The 17,363-nt window shown below is 45.8% G+C and overlaps 1 protein-coding gene across 1 annotated transcript in view; it reads left to right on the forward strand.

The window, feature by feature from the left end:
• The window catches only part of LOC106579239 (SH3 and multiple ankyrin repeat domains protein 1), a 44,772-nt gene that overhangs the window by 13,120 nt on the left and 14,289 nt on the right, over positions 1-17,363 (forward strand). Inside the window, exons 3-13 of the mRNA XM_082965531.1 lie at positions 615-686; positions 796-904; positions 1,089-1,240; positions 1,389-1,556; positions 3,398-3,610; positions 7,104-7,170; positions 8,165-8,343; positions 8,534-8,670; positions 13,800-13,954; positions 14,052-14,165; positions 14,566-14,644. Coding sequence (XP_082821657.1) covers positions 615-686; positions 796-904; positions 1,089-1,240; positions 1,389-1,556; positions 3,398-3,610; positions 7,104-7,170; positions 8,165-8,343; positions 8,534-8,670; positions 13,800-13,954; positions 14,052-14,165; positions 14,566-14,644 — 1,445 coding nt within the window. The remainder of the gene's footprint in view (positions 1-614; positions 687-795; positions 905-1,088; positions 1,241-1,388; positions 1,557-3,397; positions 3,611-7,103; positions 7,171-8,164; positions 8,344-8,533; positions 8,671-13,799; positions 13,955-14,051; positions 14,166-14,565; positions 14,645-17,363) is intronic.

Consider the following 17,363-nt stretch of genomic DNA (forward strand, 5'->3'; position numbering starts at 1 on the left):
ATGTCTTCACTGTATTTCTGATCAATTTGATGTTATTTTAATGGACAGTTTTTTTCTTTTCTTTCAAAAACAAGGACATTTCTAAGTGACCCCAAACTTTTGAACGGTAGTGTATTCGTATCCTATTTAGCTTGAGACTTTTCAGGGAGTGCATTTAAAAACTCATTAAGACTAATGGGCTGGCTCCAAGTCAGATTTTCATTGCATTTTCTTTAACTGACTTGATATGCATTGATTTGACCTCAACCTTAAACACAACCAGCTTGTAGGTCAAAACAGATTTGGATAGATGTATTTATATACATTTGTTTTTTAGTGGGTTTGCAGTGCTTCGATTTTTCACTGCGGAGCTCCACTTATTGTGAAAGCAATACACAGTACAGTGATACCCATGCACTGATATTATGATGCCCTCTGGTGGTGTGTCTGTTGCGGGTGTTTATGACCTGGGTGGGGTTCCAAATATGTAAGAGGTCAGGGCTAGAGTTGGTTCCAGAAGGACTACAGTGTTTAGATTAGGCAAGGTTGAAGCCAGGGGTATGAAAATAACATGTTTTCATCCTTCAGATGGTTTTAAAGATTTGATTCTACTGCAAATATTTTCTGTTCCACAGTTTAGGTACAAGACCAGGGTATACAAACAAACAAACCTGGATGAAAAACTACTTACTAAACTGCACACCAAGGTACTTCCTATGTCCCCTTTTTTAGGTGAAACATATTTTTACAGCTATGGAAATGAAAGTTTATGGCAGACCAATATTTTTAATGTCCAGTCAACATCTTCCATTGCAGGCGAGTCTGAAAAAGTTCATGGACTACATTGTGAGTGGATCATTAGATAAGATATCAAAGGTCCTGGACAAAGGTCTCGACCCAAACTACCATGACCCTGACAATGGAGGTGAGTTGAAAACTAGCTTGATAGGGTTACTACTGCATGACTCTGACACTGTTTTCAGTCAAATGTCAAATGATCATTACCGATATTAACAACCCCCATAATCTCAAACTCTTTCCCTGCTCCTCCCTCTCTTCTTGATCCTCCATTTCCCCCTCCCTCCTTTCTCTCGCTCGCTCATCTTCAGAGTCTCCCCTGTCTGTGGCGGTGCAATCTGGTATGACAGTGGAGGGGATCAGGGCGCTCGTTCAAGGTGGGGCCCATGTCGACTTCAGAACCAGAGATGGACTGACAGCTGTACACAAGGCTGTCAGGGCACACAATCATGTTGCGCTGCTGGTAACTAGGACCACACACACACACACACACACACACACACACACCACACACACACACACACACACACACACACACACACACACACACACACACACACACACACCACACCATGGGTTTAATAAGCATGTATTTTCTCCATCCTTGCAAGGCTCTACTATCCATGGGAGCGTCTCCTGATTACAAAGACAGATGTTGCCTGACCCCGCTGTACCACTCAGTGCTGATAGGTGGCGACACCTCCTGCTGCGAGACCCTACTCTACTACAGGGCCAGACTGGGAGTGAGAGATGAAAACGGCTGGGAGGAGTCTCACCAGGTATCCGTCTGGCTGTCTAAAGCAGATCAATTTCCCTAAAAAATAAAAAAAGAATCGTCTCCATCCGTATGATTGTCACAAACAATGTCTCAGACAGCACTGGCCCTATTTTGACAAAAATTGGCTGAGGGATGTGTCTTGCCATAGAGATATGATATCTACAAAATTACACTGACTGGACCAAGGCGGTAGCTATAGTAATGAACTGAAATTTGTTAGTCACACACAATAACTGGATCATTTGTGGAAGGTGACATGTATACTGTTGTTTTTTTGTCTATTCATATTTTTGTCTTCTGTGTATTATCATACGTTGGTATAGTACATTAGGTTTTACTTTACTTTCAGTCTCCTGTCCTGTCCATGTCTTAAACATTTCATCCCTCTTTCTCTACTCTCCTTTCTCCTCCATTGAGAAACACTCTCACTCATCTCTTTCCATTCATTCCCTTTCCTCCGCTCTTCCTTTCTCTCCACAGCTCAGGGATGAAGAGGAATTTGGAATGCAAGAAATACACAAGGTACTCATCATGTAATCCATTAATACTTCGATTTAAGTCATGAAGTTGGGGGAAGAGTAACACTTAGGGTCATGACCTTACATGACCTTCCATGGTCTCAAAGTGGTTAAGAAACAAAGAAAGAAAGAAAGAAAGAAAGAAAGAAAGAAAGAAAGAAAGAAAGAAAGAAAGAAAGAAAGAAAGAAAGAAAGAAAGAAAGAAAGAAAGAAAGAAAGAAAGAAAGAAAGAAAGAAAGAAAGAAAGAAAGAGGAGATTGGTCATTTCTTCCTGAAACAGTGATCCTTCCCAAGTGCCAAATCCGTACATTCATTTAATGTAACTGTTGAGTCCAATGCGAATAGACATTAGATACCATCTCGTGCTGACATCTTCTATCTGCATCATTTCCTCAATTTTTCTGTGCTGTGCTGTTCACCAGTGTGGTGTCATGCTATTTTACTTTTGTTCACATTAGCTTGTGTAGTGTCCTGTGGTACTTCTTTAATTTGGTTTCTTGTGTTATTTCAAGTGCAAAAAAGAAAGAGAAAACCTTTAAGCAGAAGGGGAAGTCAAAGCTTATTTATATCATTTTATTTTGCAATGGTTCAGGTATTCATCAACTCTATATCTTTCTATTCTGTTTATCTTTCATGTTGTCACAAATGTTGCTACATACAGTATATTTCATTTGTTTGAAATTGATTGTGACGTGATGATCCTTCTACAACCCCTGAGATTTTCTATTGCTAATAATTGTCATATTTAGATATTTAGATTTATACTTTCTTTACACACCGTCCCCCAAGGCCTGCCAGAATGGTTTTGCCCAGCACCTGGAGCACCTTCTGTTCTATGGGGCAGATACCACTTCTCAGAATGCCTCAGGGAACACTGCACTTCACATTTGTGCCCTGTATAATAAGGTAAGTATAATTTAAAATACGCAATAAAGAGTGTGTGTGTGTGTCCATTCAAAGTTGAACTTAAAGAAACTGGTATGTGAGTTCCAAAACTACTGTATGATACTTTAGTCCTGAATCAAGTTAAGGTCTGCTGCAGCCATTTTTACCGAAATTCAAATCATTTCTGGATAACAATGAAGTACCTTTACAATTAAAATGGTAAAAAAATAAACAAATAGTTTCTTAGCAAAGAGCAATTTCTCAAGCAAGTATGTTGCTAGAACTTTCTGGGAGTGGTCTGAGTGGGGAGGGGAAAACATTACATTTGCTGTTATTGGCAGAGAGGCTTGTAAATCTCTTTCTTATTGGTCTATTAACTAATTTACCAAAACTCCCTCCCACCAAAAACAGGCTGAAATTTAACATCTCTTAAACTAAAAGGGCATTATCATCACTTTCACAATTTCACAGAATTATTCCAACCTCAAAGTGTGGAAATAGAAATAAAACACAGGAAATTACATTTTTGACTGCACTGAGCCTTAAAACAGTGACTTTCTTTCTGGCCTATCAGGAAAGCTGTGTTCGTGTTCTGCTCTACAGAGGTGCCAATAAGGAAATGAAGAACAAGCATGGACAAACCCCCTTTCAGGTATCAATAACAACGTCATGGTTTCAGGGTTATTATAGGTACTAGACGACCAGTTTTGATAGCCTTTAGCCGTACCCTCATCCTACGCCTCCTCTGTTCCACGGTGATGTAGAGGTTAACCCAGGCCCTGTGTGTCCCCAGGCGCTCTCATTTGTTGACTTCTGTAAGCGTAAAAGCCTTGGTTTCATGCATGTTAACATCAGAAGCCTCCTCCCTAAGTTTGTTTTACTCACTGCTTTAGCACACTCCGCCAACCCTTATGTCCTTTCCGTGTCTGAATCCTGGTTTAGGAAGGCCACCAAAAATTCTGAGATTTCCATCCCCAACTACAACATTTTCCGTCAAGATAGAACTGCCAAAGGGGGAGGAGTTGCAATCTACTGCAGAGATAGCCTGCAAAGTTCTGTCATACCTTTCAGGTCTATGCCCAAACATTTCGAGCTTCTAAATTAAAAAATTAATCTCTCCAGAATTAAGTTTCTCACTGTTGCCACCTGTTATAGACCCCCCTCAGCTCCCAGCTATACCATGGACACCATATGTGAATTGATTGCCCCCCATCTATCTTCAGATTTTGTTCTGTTAGGTGACCTAAACTGGGATATGCTTAACACCCCGGCACTCGTACAGTCTAAGCTAGATGCCCGCAATCTCACACAAATTATCAAAGAACCCACCAGGTACAACCCTAAATCTGTAAACATGGGCACCCTCATAGATATTATCATGAACAACTTGCCCTCCAAATACACCTCTGCTCTTTCAATCAGGATCTCAGCGATCACTGCCTCATTGCCTGCATCCGCTATGGGTCCGCGGTCAAACAACCACCCCTCATCACTGTCAAACGCTCCCTAAAACACTTCTGCGAGCAAGCCTTTCTAATTGACCTGGCCTGGGTATTCTGGAAGGATATTAACCTCATCCCATCAATAGAGGATGCCTGGTCGTTCTTTAAAAGTAATTTCCTCACCATCTTAAATAAGCATGCCCCTTTCAAAAAATGTAGAACTAAGAACATATATATAGCCCTTGGTTCTCTCCAGACCAGCACAAAAACATCCTGTGGTGGACTGCACTAGCATCGAATAGTCCCCGTGATATGCAACTTTTCAGGGAAGTCAGGACAGAACAGAAATTTGCATCCTGTAGCTCTAACTCCAAAAAGTTTTGGGACACGGTAAAGTCCATGGAGAATAAGAGCACCTCCTCCCAGCTGCCCACTGCACTGAGGCTAGGAAACACTGTCACCACCGATAAATCCACGATAATTGAGAATTTCAATAAGCATTTCTCTACGGCTGGCCATGCTTTCCTCCTGGCTACCCCAACCCCGGCCAACAGCTCTGCACCCCCCGCAGCTACTTGCCCAAGCCTCCCCAGCTTCTCCTTCACCCAAATCCAGATAGCAGATGTTCTGAAAGAGCTGCAAAACCTGTACCTGTACAAATCAGCTGGGCTAGACAATCTGGAACTTCTCTTTCTAAAATTATCCGCCGCCATTGTTGCAACCCCTATTATCAGTCTGGTCAACCTCTCTTTCATATCGTCCGAGATCCCTAAAGATTGGAAAGCTGCAAAGGGGGTGACACTCTAGACCCAAACTGTTACAGACCTATATCCATCCTGCCCTGCCTTTCTAAAGTCTTCAAAAGCCAAGTTAACAAACAGATCACTGACCATTTCGAATCCCACCGTACCTTCTCTGCTGTGCAATCCGGTTTCCGAGCTGGTCACGGGTGCACCTGGGCCACGCTCAAGGTACTAAACGATATCATAACTGCCATCGCTAAAAGACAGCACTGTGCAGCCATCTTCATTGACCTTGCCAAGGCTTTCAACTCTGTCAATCACCGTATTCTTATCGGCAGACTCAACAGCCTTAGTTTCTCAAATGACTGCCTAGCCTTGATCACCAACTACTTGTCAGATAGAGTTCAGTGTGTCAAATCGGAGGGCCTGTTGTCCGGACCTCTGGCAGTCTCTATGGGTGTGCCACAGGGTTCAATTCTCGGGCCAACTCTTTTCTCTGTATATATCAACGATGTCGCTCTTGCTGATGGTGATTCCTTGATCCACCTCTACGCAGATGACACCATTCTGTATACATCTGCCCCTTCTTTGGACACTGTTTTCACAAACCTCCAAACGAGCTTCAATGCCATACAACACTCCTTCCGTGGCCTCCAACTGCTCTTAAATGCTAGTAAAACTAAATGCATGCTTTTCAACCGATCGCTGCCTGCACCCTCCCGCCCGACTAGCATCACTACTCTGGACGGTTCTGACTTAGAATATGTGGACAACTACAAATACCTAGGTGTCTGGCAGACTGTAAACTCTCATTCCAGACTCACATTAAGCATCTCCAATCCAAAATTAAATCTAGAATCGGCTTCCTATATCGCAACAAAGCCTCCTTCACTCACGCTGCCAAACATACCCTCGTATAACTGACTATTCTACCGATCCTCGACTTCGGCGATGTCATTTACAAAATAGCCTCCAACACTCTACTCAGCAAACTGAATGCAGTCTATCACAGTGCCATCTGTTTTGTCACCAAAGCACCAAATACCACCCACCACTGCGACCTGTATGCTCTCGTCAGCTGGCCCTCACTACATATTCGTTGCCAGACCCACTGGCTCCAGGTCATCTATAAGTCTTTGCTAGGTAAAGCTCCGCCTTATCTCAGCTCACTGGTCACCATAACAACACCCACCCGTAGCACGCGCTCCAGCAGGTATATCTCACTGGTCATCCCCAAAGCCAACACCTGCTTTGGCCACCTTTCCTTCCAGTTCTCTGCTGCCAATGACTGGAACGAATTGCAAAAATCGCTGAAGTTGGAGACATATCTCCCTCACTATCTTTAAGCATCTGAGCAGCTTACCGATCGCTGAGCAGCTTACCGATCGCTGCTGCTGTACGCAGCCCATCTGTATATAGCCCATCCAACTATCTACCTCATCCCCATATTGTTTTTTTTTACTTTTTTGCTCTTTTATTTAAACACAAGTATTGCACATCATCATCTGCACATCTATCACTCCAGTGTTCATTGGCTAAATTGTAATTACTTCGCTACTATGGCCTATTTATTGCCTTACCTCCTTACGCCATTTGCACACACTGTATATAGACTTTTTCTATTGTGTTATTGACTGGATGTTTGTTTATTCCATGTGCAACTCTGTGTTGTTGTTTGTGTCGCACTGCTTTGCTTTATCTTGGCCAGGTCGCAGTTTTAAATGAGAACTTGTTCTCAACTGGCCTACCTGGTTAAATAAAGGTGAAATTAAAAAATAAAATAAACAGGTAAATAAACCATTGAGTTAAAAATCAGTTGCTTGTTTTAAATGTATTATTTGCAAAGCATTTATTAAATTCTGTGTTTTTGTAGAATTGCTCCTGTACCTGGTGCATGTATTAGGGGGAGTGTTGCACAGTTGCATGTAATTGTGTGTCTACATGTGTTTGTGTTTTGAAGGTAGCAGTAATGTCAGGCCATTTTGAAATCGGGGAAATCATCAAAAACCACAGAGATGCAGATGTAGGTAAGTTTTGGTCCTCCACTTGGGTTATCTTCAGATTCGGGAGTGATTGGTAGTGTGTTTTGATGCATGAGTGTCTACTATATTTGTTTTGTTCTGTCTGCTATAAAACACCTTTCAGTGCATCATTTGGTATGAATGTTCTGCTTCATCAATCAACCTTTGACTCACAATATATGTTGTCTTTTGTCATCTTAAGTTGTTTGATCACACTGATAGATAGTATTTGAAGTGGTGCATTGGATCAGAATAGAGGCTAATCCCTAGACATTTTGCAAACTATTTTGTTTCTGAAAGCCCTGTGTTGGTTCAGAGGTGGCCTGAACTTGTGGATACCATTTATGTGCAGTTTCAAAGGAAGTTGCTAACTGGCATTAGCTGAATGACTGGGAGTCTATGGTAACAGCTTTTTTTTTAAACTTGGCACGTCAGTTAAGAATTCTTATTTACAATGACGGCCTACCATTGAACATTGGGTTAACTGCCTTGTTCAGAGGCAGAACGTCAGATTTTTAACTTGTCAGCTTGGGGATTCGATCTAGCAGCCTTTCAGTTACTGGCCCAACGCTCTAACCACTAGGCTACCTGCTGCCCCAACAGCTAGCTGTTACCGTAGACTATAGACTTCCAGTTATTGTACTAGTTAGCATTGGCCCGCAAAACTACCTCTAACTTCCTTCATAATGGATGCAGAGAAAAAAAAACGATAGCCATGAGTTCCACTGACTGAGGGGAAGTACATAAAGAGCTTTATTGCCAAAATCCCGAAGTATCCCTTTTACCTCAAGTTATCCTTTTGATGATTGCTTGCCCAGTTTCAGGGTTGTGTGTGTGGTGTTCAAGTCCATCCGTGTTGCTTGTGTATTGTCTTTCCATCCGAATCACTTGGGTCTGGTTGATAATTGTTCACACTCTCACAATATTCCCTCCTTCTTTCTCTCCCCCTCTTCCACTAACCTTACTGCTCTCCCACCTACCTGTCACTCTCTTTTCTCAGTGCCCTTTCTGGAATTCCCAAAGTATGCTCCCAAAAGAGGAGAGAGTGCACGCACGCTCCCTCTCCTCATGGCTCACCCCCACCCCCTCCTGCGTGCTAACAGTGATAACAGCATGACAATGCCTGATACCATGGCCCTGCCCAACAAGGCTGCTAGATCCAATCCCATCCCTGGACAGGTACTGAGAGGCACAGTATGGAGATGCAGTGGGAAAATGTTTATTGGGGAGCTATGCTTTAAGCTACTTTTAGTTAACAATTTGTGAGATTGGGTTTGTGTAAGTGTCAACACAATTATATCATTCAGCCTATGTATTTATATAATCAGTGTGTGTGTTTGTGTACTTGTTTGTTCCCCTCTCTCTCTAGGGTCGCAGGGCCTCTGTAGGTGTGAGGAGCTCCAGCAGTCCCAGGGCCCGAACCCGCTCCCCATCACGAGGAAGAGGAGGAGGACAGAGTGACACAGAGGAGAGGCATCACAGCAAACCACAGCGCGGCAGACAGGGGTGAGGACATAGTGGAGGGAGTGACCGTGCATAGAGTTGAAGTCGGGAAGTTTACATACACTTAGATTGGGGTCATTAAAACTCATTTTTCAACTACTCCACAAATTTCTTGTTAACAAACTATAGTTTTGGCAAGTCGGTTAGGACATCTACTTTGTGCATGACACAAGCAATTTTCCAACAATTGTTTACAGACAGATTATTTAATTTATAATTCACTGTATCACAATTCCAGTGGCTCAGAAGTATACATACACTAAGTTGACTGTGCCTTTAAACAGCTTGGAAAATTCCAGAAAATTATGTCATGGCTTCAGAAACTTCTGATAGGCTAATTGACATAATTTGTGTCAATTGGAGGTTTACCTGTGGATGTATTTCAAGGCCTACCTTCAAACTCAGTGCCTCTTTGCTTGACATCATGGGAAAATGAAAAGAAATCAGCCAAAAACCTCAGAAAAGAATTGTAGACCTCCACAAGTCTGGTTCATCCTTGGGAGCAATTTCCAAATGCCTGAAGGTACCACGTTCATCTGTACAAAAAATAATATGCAAGTATAAACACCATGGGACCACGCAGCCATCATACCGCTCAGGAAGGAGACACGTTCTGTCTCCTAGAGATGAACGTACTTTGATGTGAAAAGTGCAAATCAATCCCAGAACAACAGCAAAGGACTTGTGAACATGCTGGAGGAAACAGGCGCTCCACGAAAATGAGTCCTATATTGACATAACCTGAAAGACCGCTCAGCAAGGAAGAAGCCACTGCTCCAAAACCGCCATAAAGAAAAACAGACAACGGTTTGCACGCACTGGGCAGATCGTACTTTTTGGAGAAATGTCCTCTGGTCTGATAAAAGAAAAATATAACTGTTTGGCCATCGTTATGTATGGAGGAAAAAGGGGGAGGCTTGCAAGCCGAAGAACACCATCCCAACCGTGAAGCACGGGGTGGCAGCATCATGTTGTGGGGGTGCTTTGCTGCAGAAGGGACTGGTGCACTTCACAAAATACATGGCATCATGATTGAGGAAAATTATGTGGATATATTGAAGCAACATCTCAAGACATCAGTCAGGAAGTTAAAGCTTGGTCGCAAATGCGTCTTCCAAATGGACAATGACCCCAAGCATACTTCCAAAGTTGTGGCAAAATGGCTTAAGGACAACAAAGTCAAGGTATTGGAGTGGCCATCACAAAGCCCTGACCTCAATCCTATAGAAAATTTGTGGGCAGAACTGAAAAAGCGTGTGTGAGCAAGGAGGCCTACAAACCTGAGTCAGTTACACCAGCTCTGTCAGGAGGAATGGGCCAATATTCACCCAACTTATTGTGGGAAGCTTGTGGAAGGCTACCCGAAACATTTGACCCAGGATAAACAATTTAAAGGCAATGCTATCAAGTACTAATTGAGTGTATGTAAACTTCTGACCCACTGGGAATGAAAGAAATAAAAGCTGAAATAAATCATTCTCTCTACTATTATTCTGACATTTCACATTCTTAAAATAAAGTGGGGATAAAATAACTGACCTAAGACAGGGAATCTTTACAAGGATTAAATGTCAGGAATTGTGAAAAACTGAGTTTAAATGCATTTGGCTAAGGTAAACTTCCGACTTCAACTGTATGTAAATGTATTTATAAAATAATGTGAAAATGCTTGTCAGGGATTTCTTCGTCGGAGGACGATATGGCGAAATCATCATCGGAAAATGAGGACCAATATGCAGCAGAGTTGAGATGGTTCATTTTGAACTTTTAATAAATTCCAAAACGAACATACAAAATAACAAAAACGAACGCACGATACACTGACAGTCCTGTTAGGTTTACACACACTAAACACGGAACAATCTCCCACCAATCCACAGACAAACACACCCAACTAATATAGGACTTCCAATCAAAGGCAACACCACACAGCTGCCTTCAATTGGAAGTCCACCCCAAATAACTCAACATAGAAACAGATCAACCAGACTTCACATAGAAATACCCCAACATAGACCATAACTCAAAACCCGGAAATAATAAATCAAACGCCCTCCTAACTAATACACCACCCTGAACCACATAAAACAAATACCCTCTGCCACGTCCTGACCAAACTAAAATGACAATTAACCCTTATATTGGCCAGGACGTGACAGTACCCCCCCCCTTAAAGGTGCTAACCCCGGAAGCACCTTAAGAAAATTAACCACAAACAACAACAAAACCAAAATTCCCCCCTACTAAAGGGAGGGAAGGGAGGGTGGCTGCCGTCAACGACGGCACTGTGCTACACCCCCCCTCCCCAACCCACCTATATCTGGAGGTGGCTCCGGTTCTGGCCGTTCCAGGCCGTCGGGCCACTCTGGCAGACCCGGGGGGCAGTCGGGCCAGTCTGGCAGCTCGGGGCAGTCTGACCAGTCTGGCAGCTCGGGGCAGTCTGGCAGCTCGGGGCAGTCGGCAGCTCTGGCAGCTCGGGGCAGTCGGGCCACTCTGGCAGCTCGGGGCAGTCGGACCACTCTGGCAGCTCGGGGCAGTCTGGCCAGTCTGGCAGCTCGGGGCAGTCTGGGCAGTCTGGCAGCTCGGGGCAGTCTGGGCAGTCTGGCAGCTCGGGGCACTCTGGCAGCTCGGGGCACTCTGGCAGCTCGGGGCAGTCTGGCAGCTCGGGGCAGTCTGGCAGCTCGGGGCAGTCGGGCCACTCTGGCAGCTCCGGGCAGTCTGGCCACTCTGGGAGCTCGGGGCAGTCGGGCCACTCTGGCAGCTCGGGGCAGTCGGGCCACTCTGGCAGCTCGGGGCAGTCGGGCCACTCTGGCAGCTCGGGGCAGTCTGGCAGCTCGGGGCAGTCTGGCAGCTCGGGGCAGTCTGGCAGCTCCGGCAGCTCCGGGCAGTCTGGCCACTCTGGCAGCTCGGGGCAGTCGGGCCACTCTGGCAGCTCGGGGCAGTCGGGCCACTCTGGCAGCTCGGGGCAGTCGGGCCACTCTGGCAGCTCGGGGCAGTCGGGCCACTCTGGCAGCTCGGGGCAGTCTGGCAGCTCGGGGCAGTCTGGCAGCTCGGGGCAGTCTGGCAGCTCGGGGCAGTCGGGCCACTCTGGCAGCTCCGGGCAGTCTGGCCACTCTGGCAGCTCGGGGCAGTCGGGCCACTCCGGCAGCTCGAGGCAGTCGGGCCACTCTGGCAGCTCGGGGCAGTCTGGCAGCTCGGGGCAGTCTGGCAGCTCGGGGCAGTCTGGCAGCTCAGGGCAGTCAGGCCGCTCTGGCAGCTCCGGGCAGTCTGGCCACTCTGGCAGCTCCGGGCAGTCTGGCCACTCCGGCAGCTCCGGGCAGTCTGGCCACTCCGGCAGCTCCGGGCAGTCTGGCCACTCCGGCAGCTCCGGGCAGTCTGGCCACTCCGGCAGCTCCGGGCAGTCTGGCCACTCCGGCAGTTCCGGGCAGTCTGGCCACTCCGGCAGTTCCGGGCAGTCTGGCCACTCCGGCAGTTCCGGGCAGTCTGGCCACTCCGGCAGTTCCGGGCAGTCTGGCCACTCTGGCGGCTTCTGACTAGCGGGCGGCTCTGGCGGCTCCTGACTAGCGGGCAGCTCTGGCGACTGTTGACTGGCGGGCAGCTCTGGTGACTGTTGACTGGCGGGCAGCTCTGGTGACTGTTGACTGGCGGGCAGCTCTGGTGACTGTTGACTGGCGGGCAGCTCTGGTGACTGTTGACTGGCGGGCAGCTCTGGTGACTTTTGACTGGCGGGCAGCTCTGGTGACTGTTGACTGGCGGGCAGCTCTGGTGACTGTTGACTGGCGGGCAGCTCTGGCGACTTTAGACTGGCGAGGCTGGGTTTACGCACTAGATGCCTGATGCGTGGTGCTGGTACTGGATATGTCAGCTGTGAAACACACACCTTAGGGCTAGTGCGTGGAGCGGGAACAGGACGTACTGGACTGGGCTGACGCACTATAATCCTGGTGCGTGGTGCTGGTACCGGATATGCCAGCTTGTGAACACGCACCTCTAGGCTAGTGCGTGGAGCGGGAACAGGATATATAGGACCATGGAGGCTTACTGGCGGTCTCAAGCTTAAACCTGGCATCGCCCTTTCTGGCTGAATGCTTACTACCCCCTGGTAACTGCGGGGCGTTGGTATAGCGCGTACTGGCCTAAAAACACTTGGCCTCGCCATAACACCCATTACCCCGAAGCATAATACCTGTCCATTAACTGGCCTCCGAGAAACAGTCCGGGGATTTGGCCTGGGGCTCCAAACTTGCCCCGCCAAACTACACATATGCCCCCCCCAAAAAAATTATTGGGGTTGCCTCTCGGGTTTAATCGCCAGTCGTGTTCCTCGGTAGCATTCCTGGTCTTTGCTCCATTTCTTCCATGTATCCAATCCAAATTCCCTCTGCTCCTTCCTCTGCTGCTTGGTCCTGGTTTGGTGGGAGATTCTGTCAGGGATTTCTTCGTCGGAGGACGATATGGCGAAATCATCATCGGAAAATGAGGACCAATATGCAGCAGAGTTGAGATGGTTCATTTTGAACTTTTAATAAATTCCAAAACGAACATACAAAATAACAAAAACGAACACACGATACACTGACAGTCCTGTTAGGTTTACACACACCAAACACGGAACAATCTCCCACCAATCCACAGACAAACACACCCAACTAATATAGGACTTCCAATCAAAGGCAACACCACACAGCTGCCTTCAATTGGAAGTCCACCCCAATTAACTCAACATAGAAACAGATCAACCAGACTACACATAGAAATACCCCAACATAGACCATAACTCAAAACCCGGAAATAATAAATCAAACGCCCTCCTAACTAATACACCACCCTGAACCACATAAAACAAATACCCTCTGCCACGTCCTGACCAAACTAAAATGACAATTAACCCTTATATTGGCCAGGACGTGACAATGCTAAATATTGTGTTTTTACATCCTTCTCGGTTGTCTACAGCAAATAGGCTTTTACCAACTTTGAAGCTTCAACACGCTTTATTTTAATAGTGTAAACCACTGGCATGACTCCTAAGCCATTTTATTTCCATCTCGGCTACTGGTATCACCAGGTGTTGTTCCGCTACACACTAACACAAATTCTTACTCTGTCCCGCCCTGTCTTTCCTCTTGCAGTGCGACCTCAACAACGGGTGGTGGTGGGGGGTCAGCTGGGGGTCAGATGAGGCGTATGTACAGTGCGGTACCAGGGCGAGTGTACGTGGCCACGAGGGCCTACAATGCCCACGGAGACAAAGAGCTTAGCATCAGCAAAGGAGACAAAGTCAAAGGTAAGAGAGATTCAGAGAGGAGTGGGTTTTTTGGAATGCATTGTGTTGATTATAAAGTTTTGATTCACCTCTCTTCTCTTTTCTCCCTCTCCCTCAGTGTTGAGTGTGGGAGAGGGGGGGTTTTGGGAGGGCACAGTGAAGGGTCGTACAGGCTGGTTCCCCTCAGACTATGTGGAGGAGGTGGGTCCTCCCATTAAGGACAATCGATCAGGTGAGACGACATTACCAACCTTATAGAAACCAAATAATATGTGTGTTCAGACAAAGTCACTATCTCCACTCGCATTTCATCAGCTCAGACGAACACCAACCAAAATCCATCTACAGATGCTAGCCCCGCATTTACTGAATGACTCGTTTTCCCTTCATTCAGTTCCCAGCGTTCTATTGACTGCAGGACGTCCTCACAATGCTACAAGCAGTAGGCCATGTATCACACCCACCCAGTAACAGTAATGACACCACCACAACCGACTTGATCATAGTGTGTTTCAGAGATGTACTGGAATACAAAGTATACAAAGACAACCGGAATAAACAAATAGTGGAACACAAAGACACACAAAACACACATCAATATAATTGTGACACATTAACTTTTTGTGTTCCAGAGACGCGCAGTGAGAAAGCCAAGAGGAAGCTGTTTCGTAATGTTACCGTGGGAGCATATGATGGTGTGGATGGCCCCAGGTAAGACTGGAATTGATAAAAGCTTGTCATGTGTTGCTCCTCAAAGATTAGATGTAGGGATGAATGACCTAATTTTGACCCCTGGGAAACATGGTCACCATGGTCACCAAGTTACAGTGCCTTCAGAAAGTATTCATACCACTTAACTTATTCTACATTTTGTTGTGTTACAGCCTAAATTCAAAATTGATAAAGAAAAAGTATATATCTCACCCATCTACATACAATACCCCATAATGACAAAGTGAAAACATGTTTTTCGACATTTTTGCTAATTTATTGAAAATTAAATACAGAAATATCTCCTTAACATAAGTATTCACACCCCTAAGTCAATACATGTTAGAATCACCTTTGGCAGCAATTACGGCTGTAAAATTCTTCAAGCTCTATCAAGTTGGTTGTTGATCATTGCTACACAGTCATTTTCAAGTCTTGCCATAGATTTTCAAGCTGATTTAAGTCAAAAATGTAACTAGGCCACTCAGGAACATTCAATGTTGTCTTGGTAAGCAACTCCAGTGTATATGTGGCCTTGTATTTTAGATTATTGTCCTGCTGAAAGGTACATTTGTCTCCCAGTGTCTGATTGTAAGCAGACTGAACCAGGTTTTCCTCTAAGATTTTGCCTGCACTTAGCTCTTTTCCATTTATTTTTAACTCCAAAAAACTCCATAGTCTTTGCCGATGACAAGCATACCCATAACATGATGCAGCCTCCACCATGCTTGAAAATATGAAGAGTGGTACTCAGTGATGTTGGATTTGCCCCAAACATAATGCTTTCTATACAGGACATAAAGTTTATTTCTTTGCCATATTATTTGCAGTTTTACTTTAGTGCCTTGTTGCAAACAGGATACATGCTTTGAATAGTTTTATTCTGTACAGGCGTTCATCTTTTCACTCTGTCATTTAGGTTAGTATTGTGGAGTAACTACAATGTTGTTGATGGAATCAGCTAATTTGTTCGTGTTTCTGAGGTGTGTGTTTCTGGGTTGAGAATTGGACGAGGATGTGTGTGTGTGTGTGTGTGTGTGTGTGTGTGTGTGTGTGTGTGTGTGTGTGTGTGTGTGTGTGTGTGTGTGTGTGTGTGTGTGTGTGTGTGTGTGTGTGTGTGTGTGTAGTGTGTAGTGTGTGCGAGTGTGTTTGTGTGCGTGTATCAGCTGTATTTAGAACATGCTAGTGCTAAAGGCACTGAACTAAACACGGGTCAATTCTATTTCTTCAAATCAAATTTTATTGGCCGCATACACATATTTAGCAGATGTTATTGCGGTGTAGCGAAATGCTTGTGTGCCTAGCTCCAACAGTGCAGTAATATGTACATCTAGCACAGTGTTTCCCAACTCCAGTCCTCGAGTACCCCTAACAGCACACATTTTTGTTGTAGCCTCGGACAAGCACACCTGATTCAATCATCAAGCCCTTAATGAGTTAAATCAGGTGAGTTTGTCCAGGGCTACAACATAATGTGTGCTGCTGGGGGTACTAGAGGACTGAGGTTGAGAAACACTGATCTAGCAGACAGTCGCTTGACTCTCCTGCGACTCTTCCTTGGCTCTCGCTCGGCACTTCCTTGGTTCTTCCTTGGCTCCCCCTCGACTCTTCCTTGGCTCCCCCTCGACTCTTCCTTGGCTCTCCCTCGACCCTTCCTTGGCCCTTCCTTGGCTCTCCCTCGACTCTTCCTTGGTTCTTCCTTGGCTCCCCCTCGATTTTTCCTTGGCTCTCCCTCGACCCTTCCTTGGCCCATCCTTGGCTCTCCCTCGACTCTTCCTTAGCTCTTCCTTGGCTCTCCCTCGACTCTTCCTTGGCGCTTCCTTGGCTCTCCCTCGACTCTTCCTTGGCTCTCCCTCGACTCTTCCTTGGTTCTTCCTTGGCTCCCCCTCGACTCTTCCTTGGCGCTTCCTTGGCTCTCCCTCGACTCTTCCTTGGCTCTCCCTCGACCCTTCCTTGGCCCTTCCTTGGCTCTCCCTCGACTTTTCCTTGGCTCTCCCTCGACTCTTCCTTGGCTCTCCCTCGACCCTTCCTTGGCCCTTCCTTGGCTCTCCCTCGACTCTTCCTTGGCTCTCCCTAGACTCTCTTCCTTGGCCCTTCCTTGGCTCTCCCTCGACTCTTCCTTGGCTCTCCCTCGACTCTTCCTTGGCTCTCCCTCAACCCTTCCCTGGCTCTTCCTTGACACTTCCTTGATCATCTTTGCCACGAGGAGCCCAACTTGTGTTGTCCTCGCTCACATGACTCATCACCCCTCCGAATTTGCCCTTCCAGTCCCCTGTTTATTTTTCCTGTTAAAAATAATGGCGAAATGTTGACAATGGTTTCCCTTCTCCCCCATAGACGGGTTAGTTGTTTAGCAACAAACCCGACGCGTGCACAGCTATGAGTCAAAACAGACGAGGTTGGCTTAGACTGTTAACAATATGTAAACTCAATTTTGTCTCCAAATGTTCTTTAAAACTTTAATACATTTGCACAATGAGCACTTGTTGTCTCTCAAATACATTGTTACAGTTATTGGTTAGTTAACTAGCAAATGTTTGCCATATTAGCATAGACATGACATCAGTCAAAACACCTCAAAACAAGATAGATACAACGAGCTGAAAAGAACCAACTACGATTCCCCACAAGGCAGCTTGTTGCTAGCAATTTGACCGTTCAGAATTGTTACAACGCACGCCTTCTGGCCACATTGATGCGCGCGCATCATTTTCTTGAC

The sequence above is a fragment of the Salmo salar genome, chromosome 19 (assembly GCF_965601325.2).
Source record: "Salmo salar chromosome 19, fSalSal1, whole genome shotgun sequence".
Classification (NCBI taxonomy): Eukaryota; Metazoa; Chordata; class Actinopteri; order Salmoniformes; family Salmonidae; genus Salmo; species Salmo salar.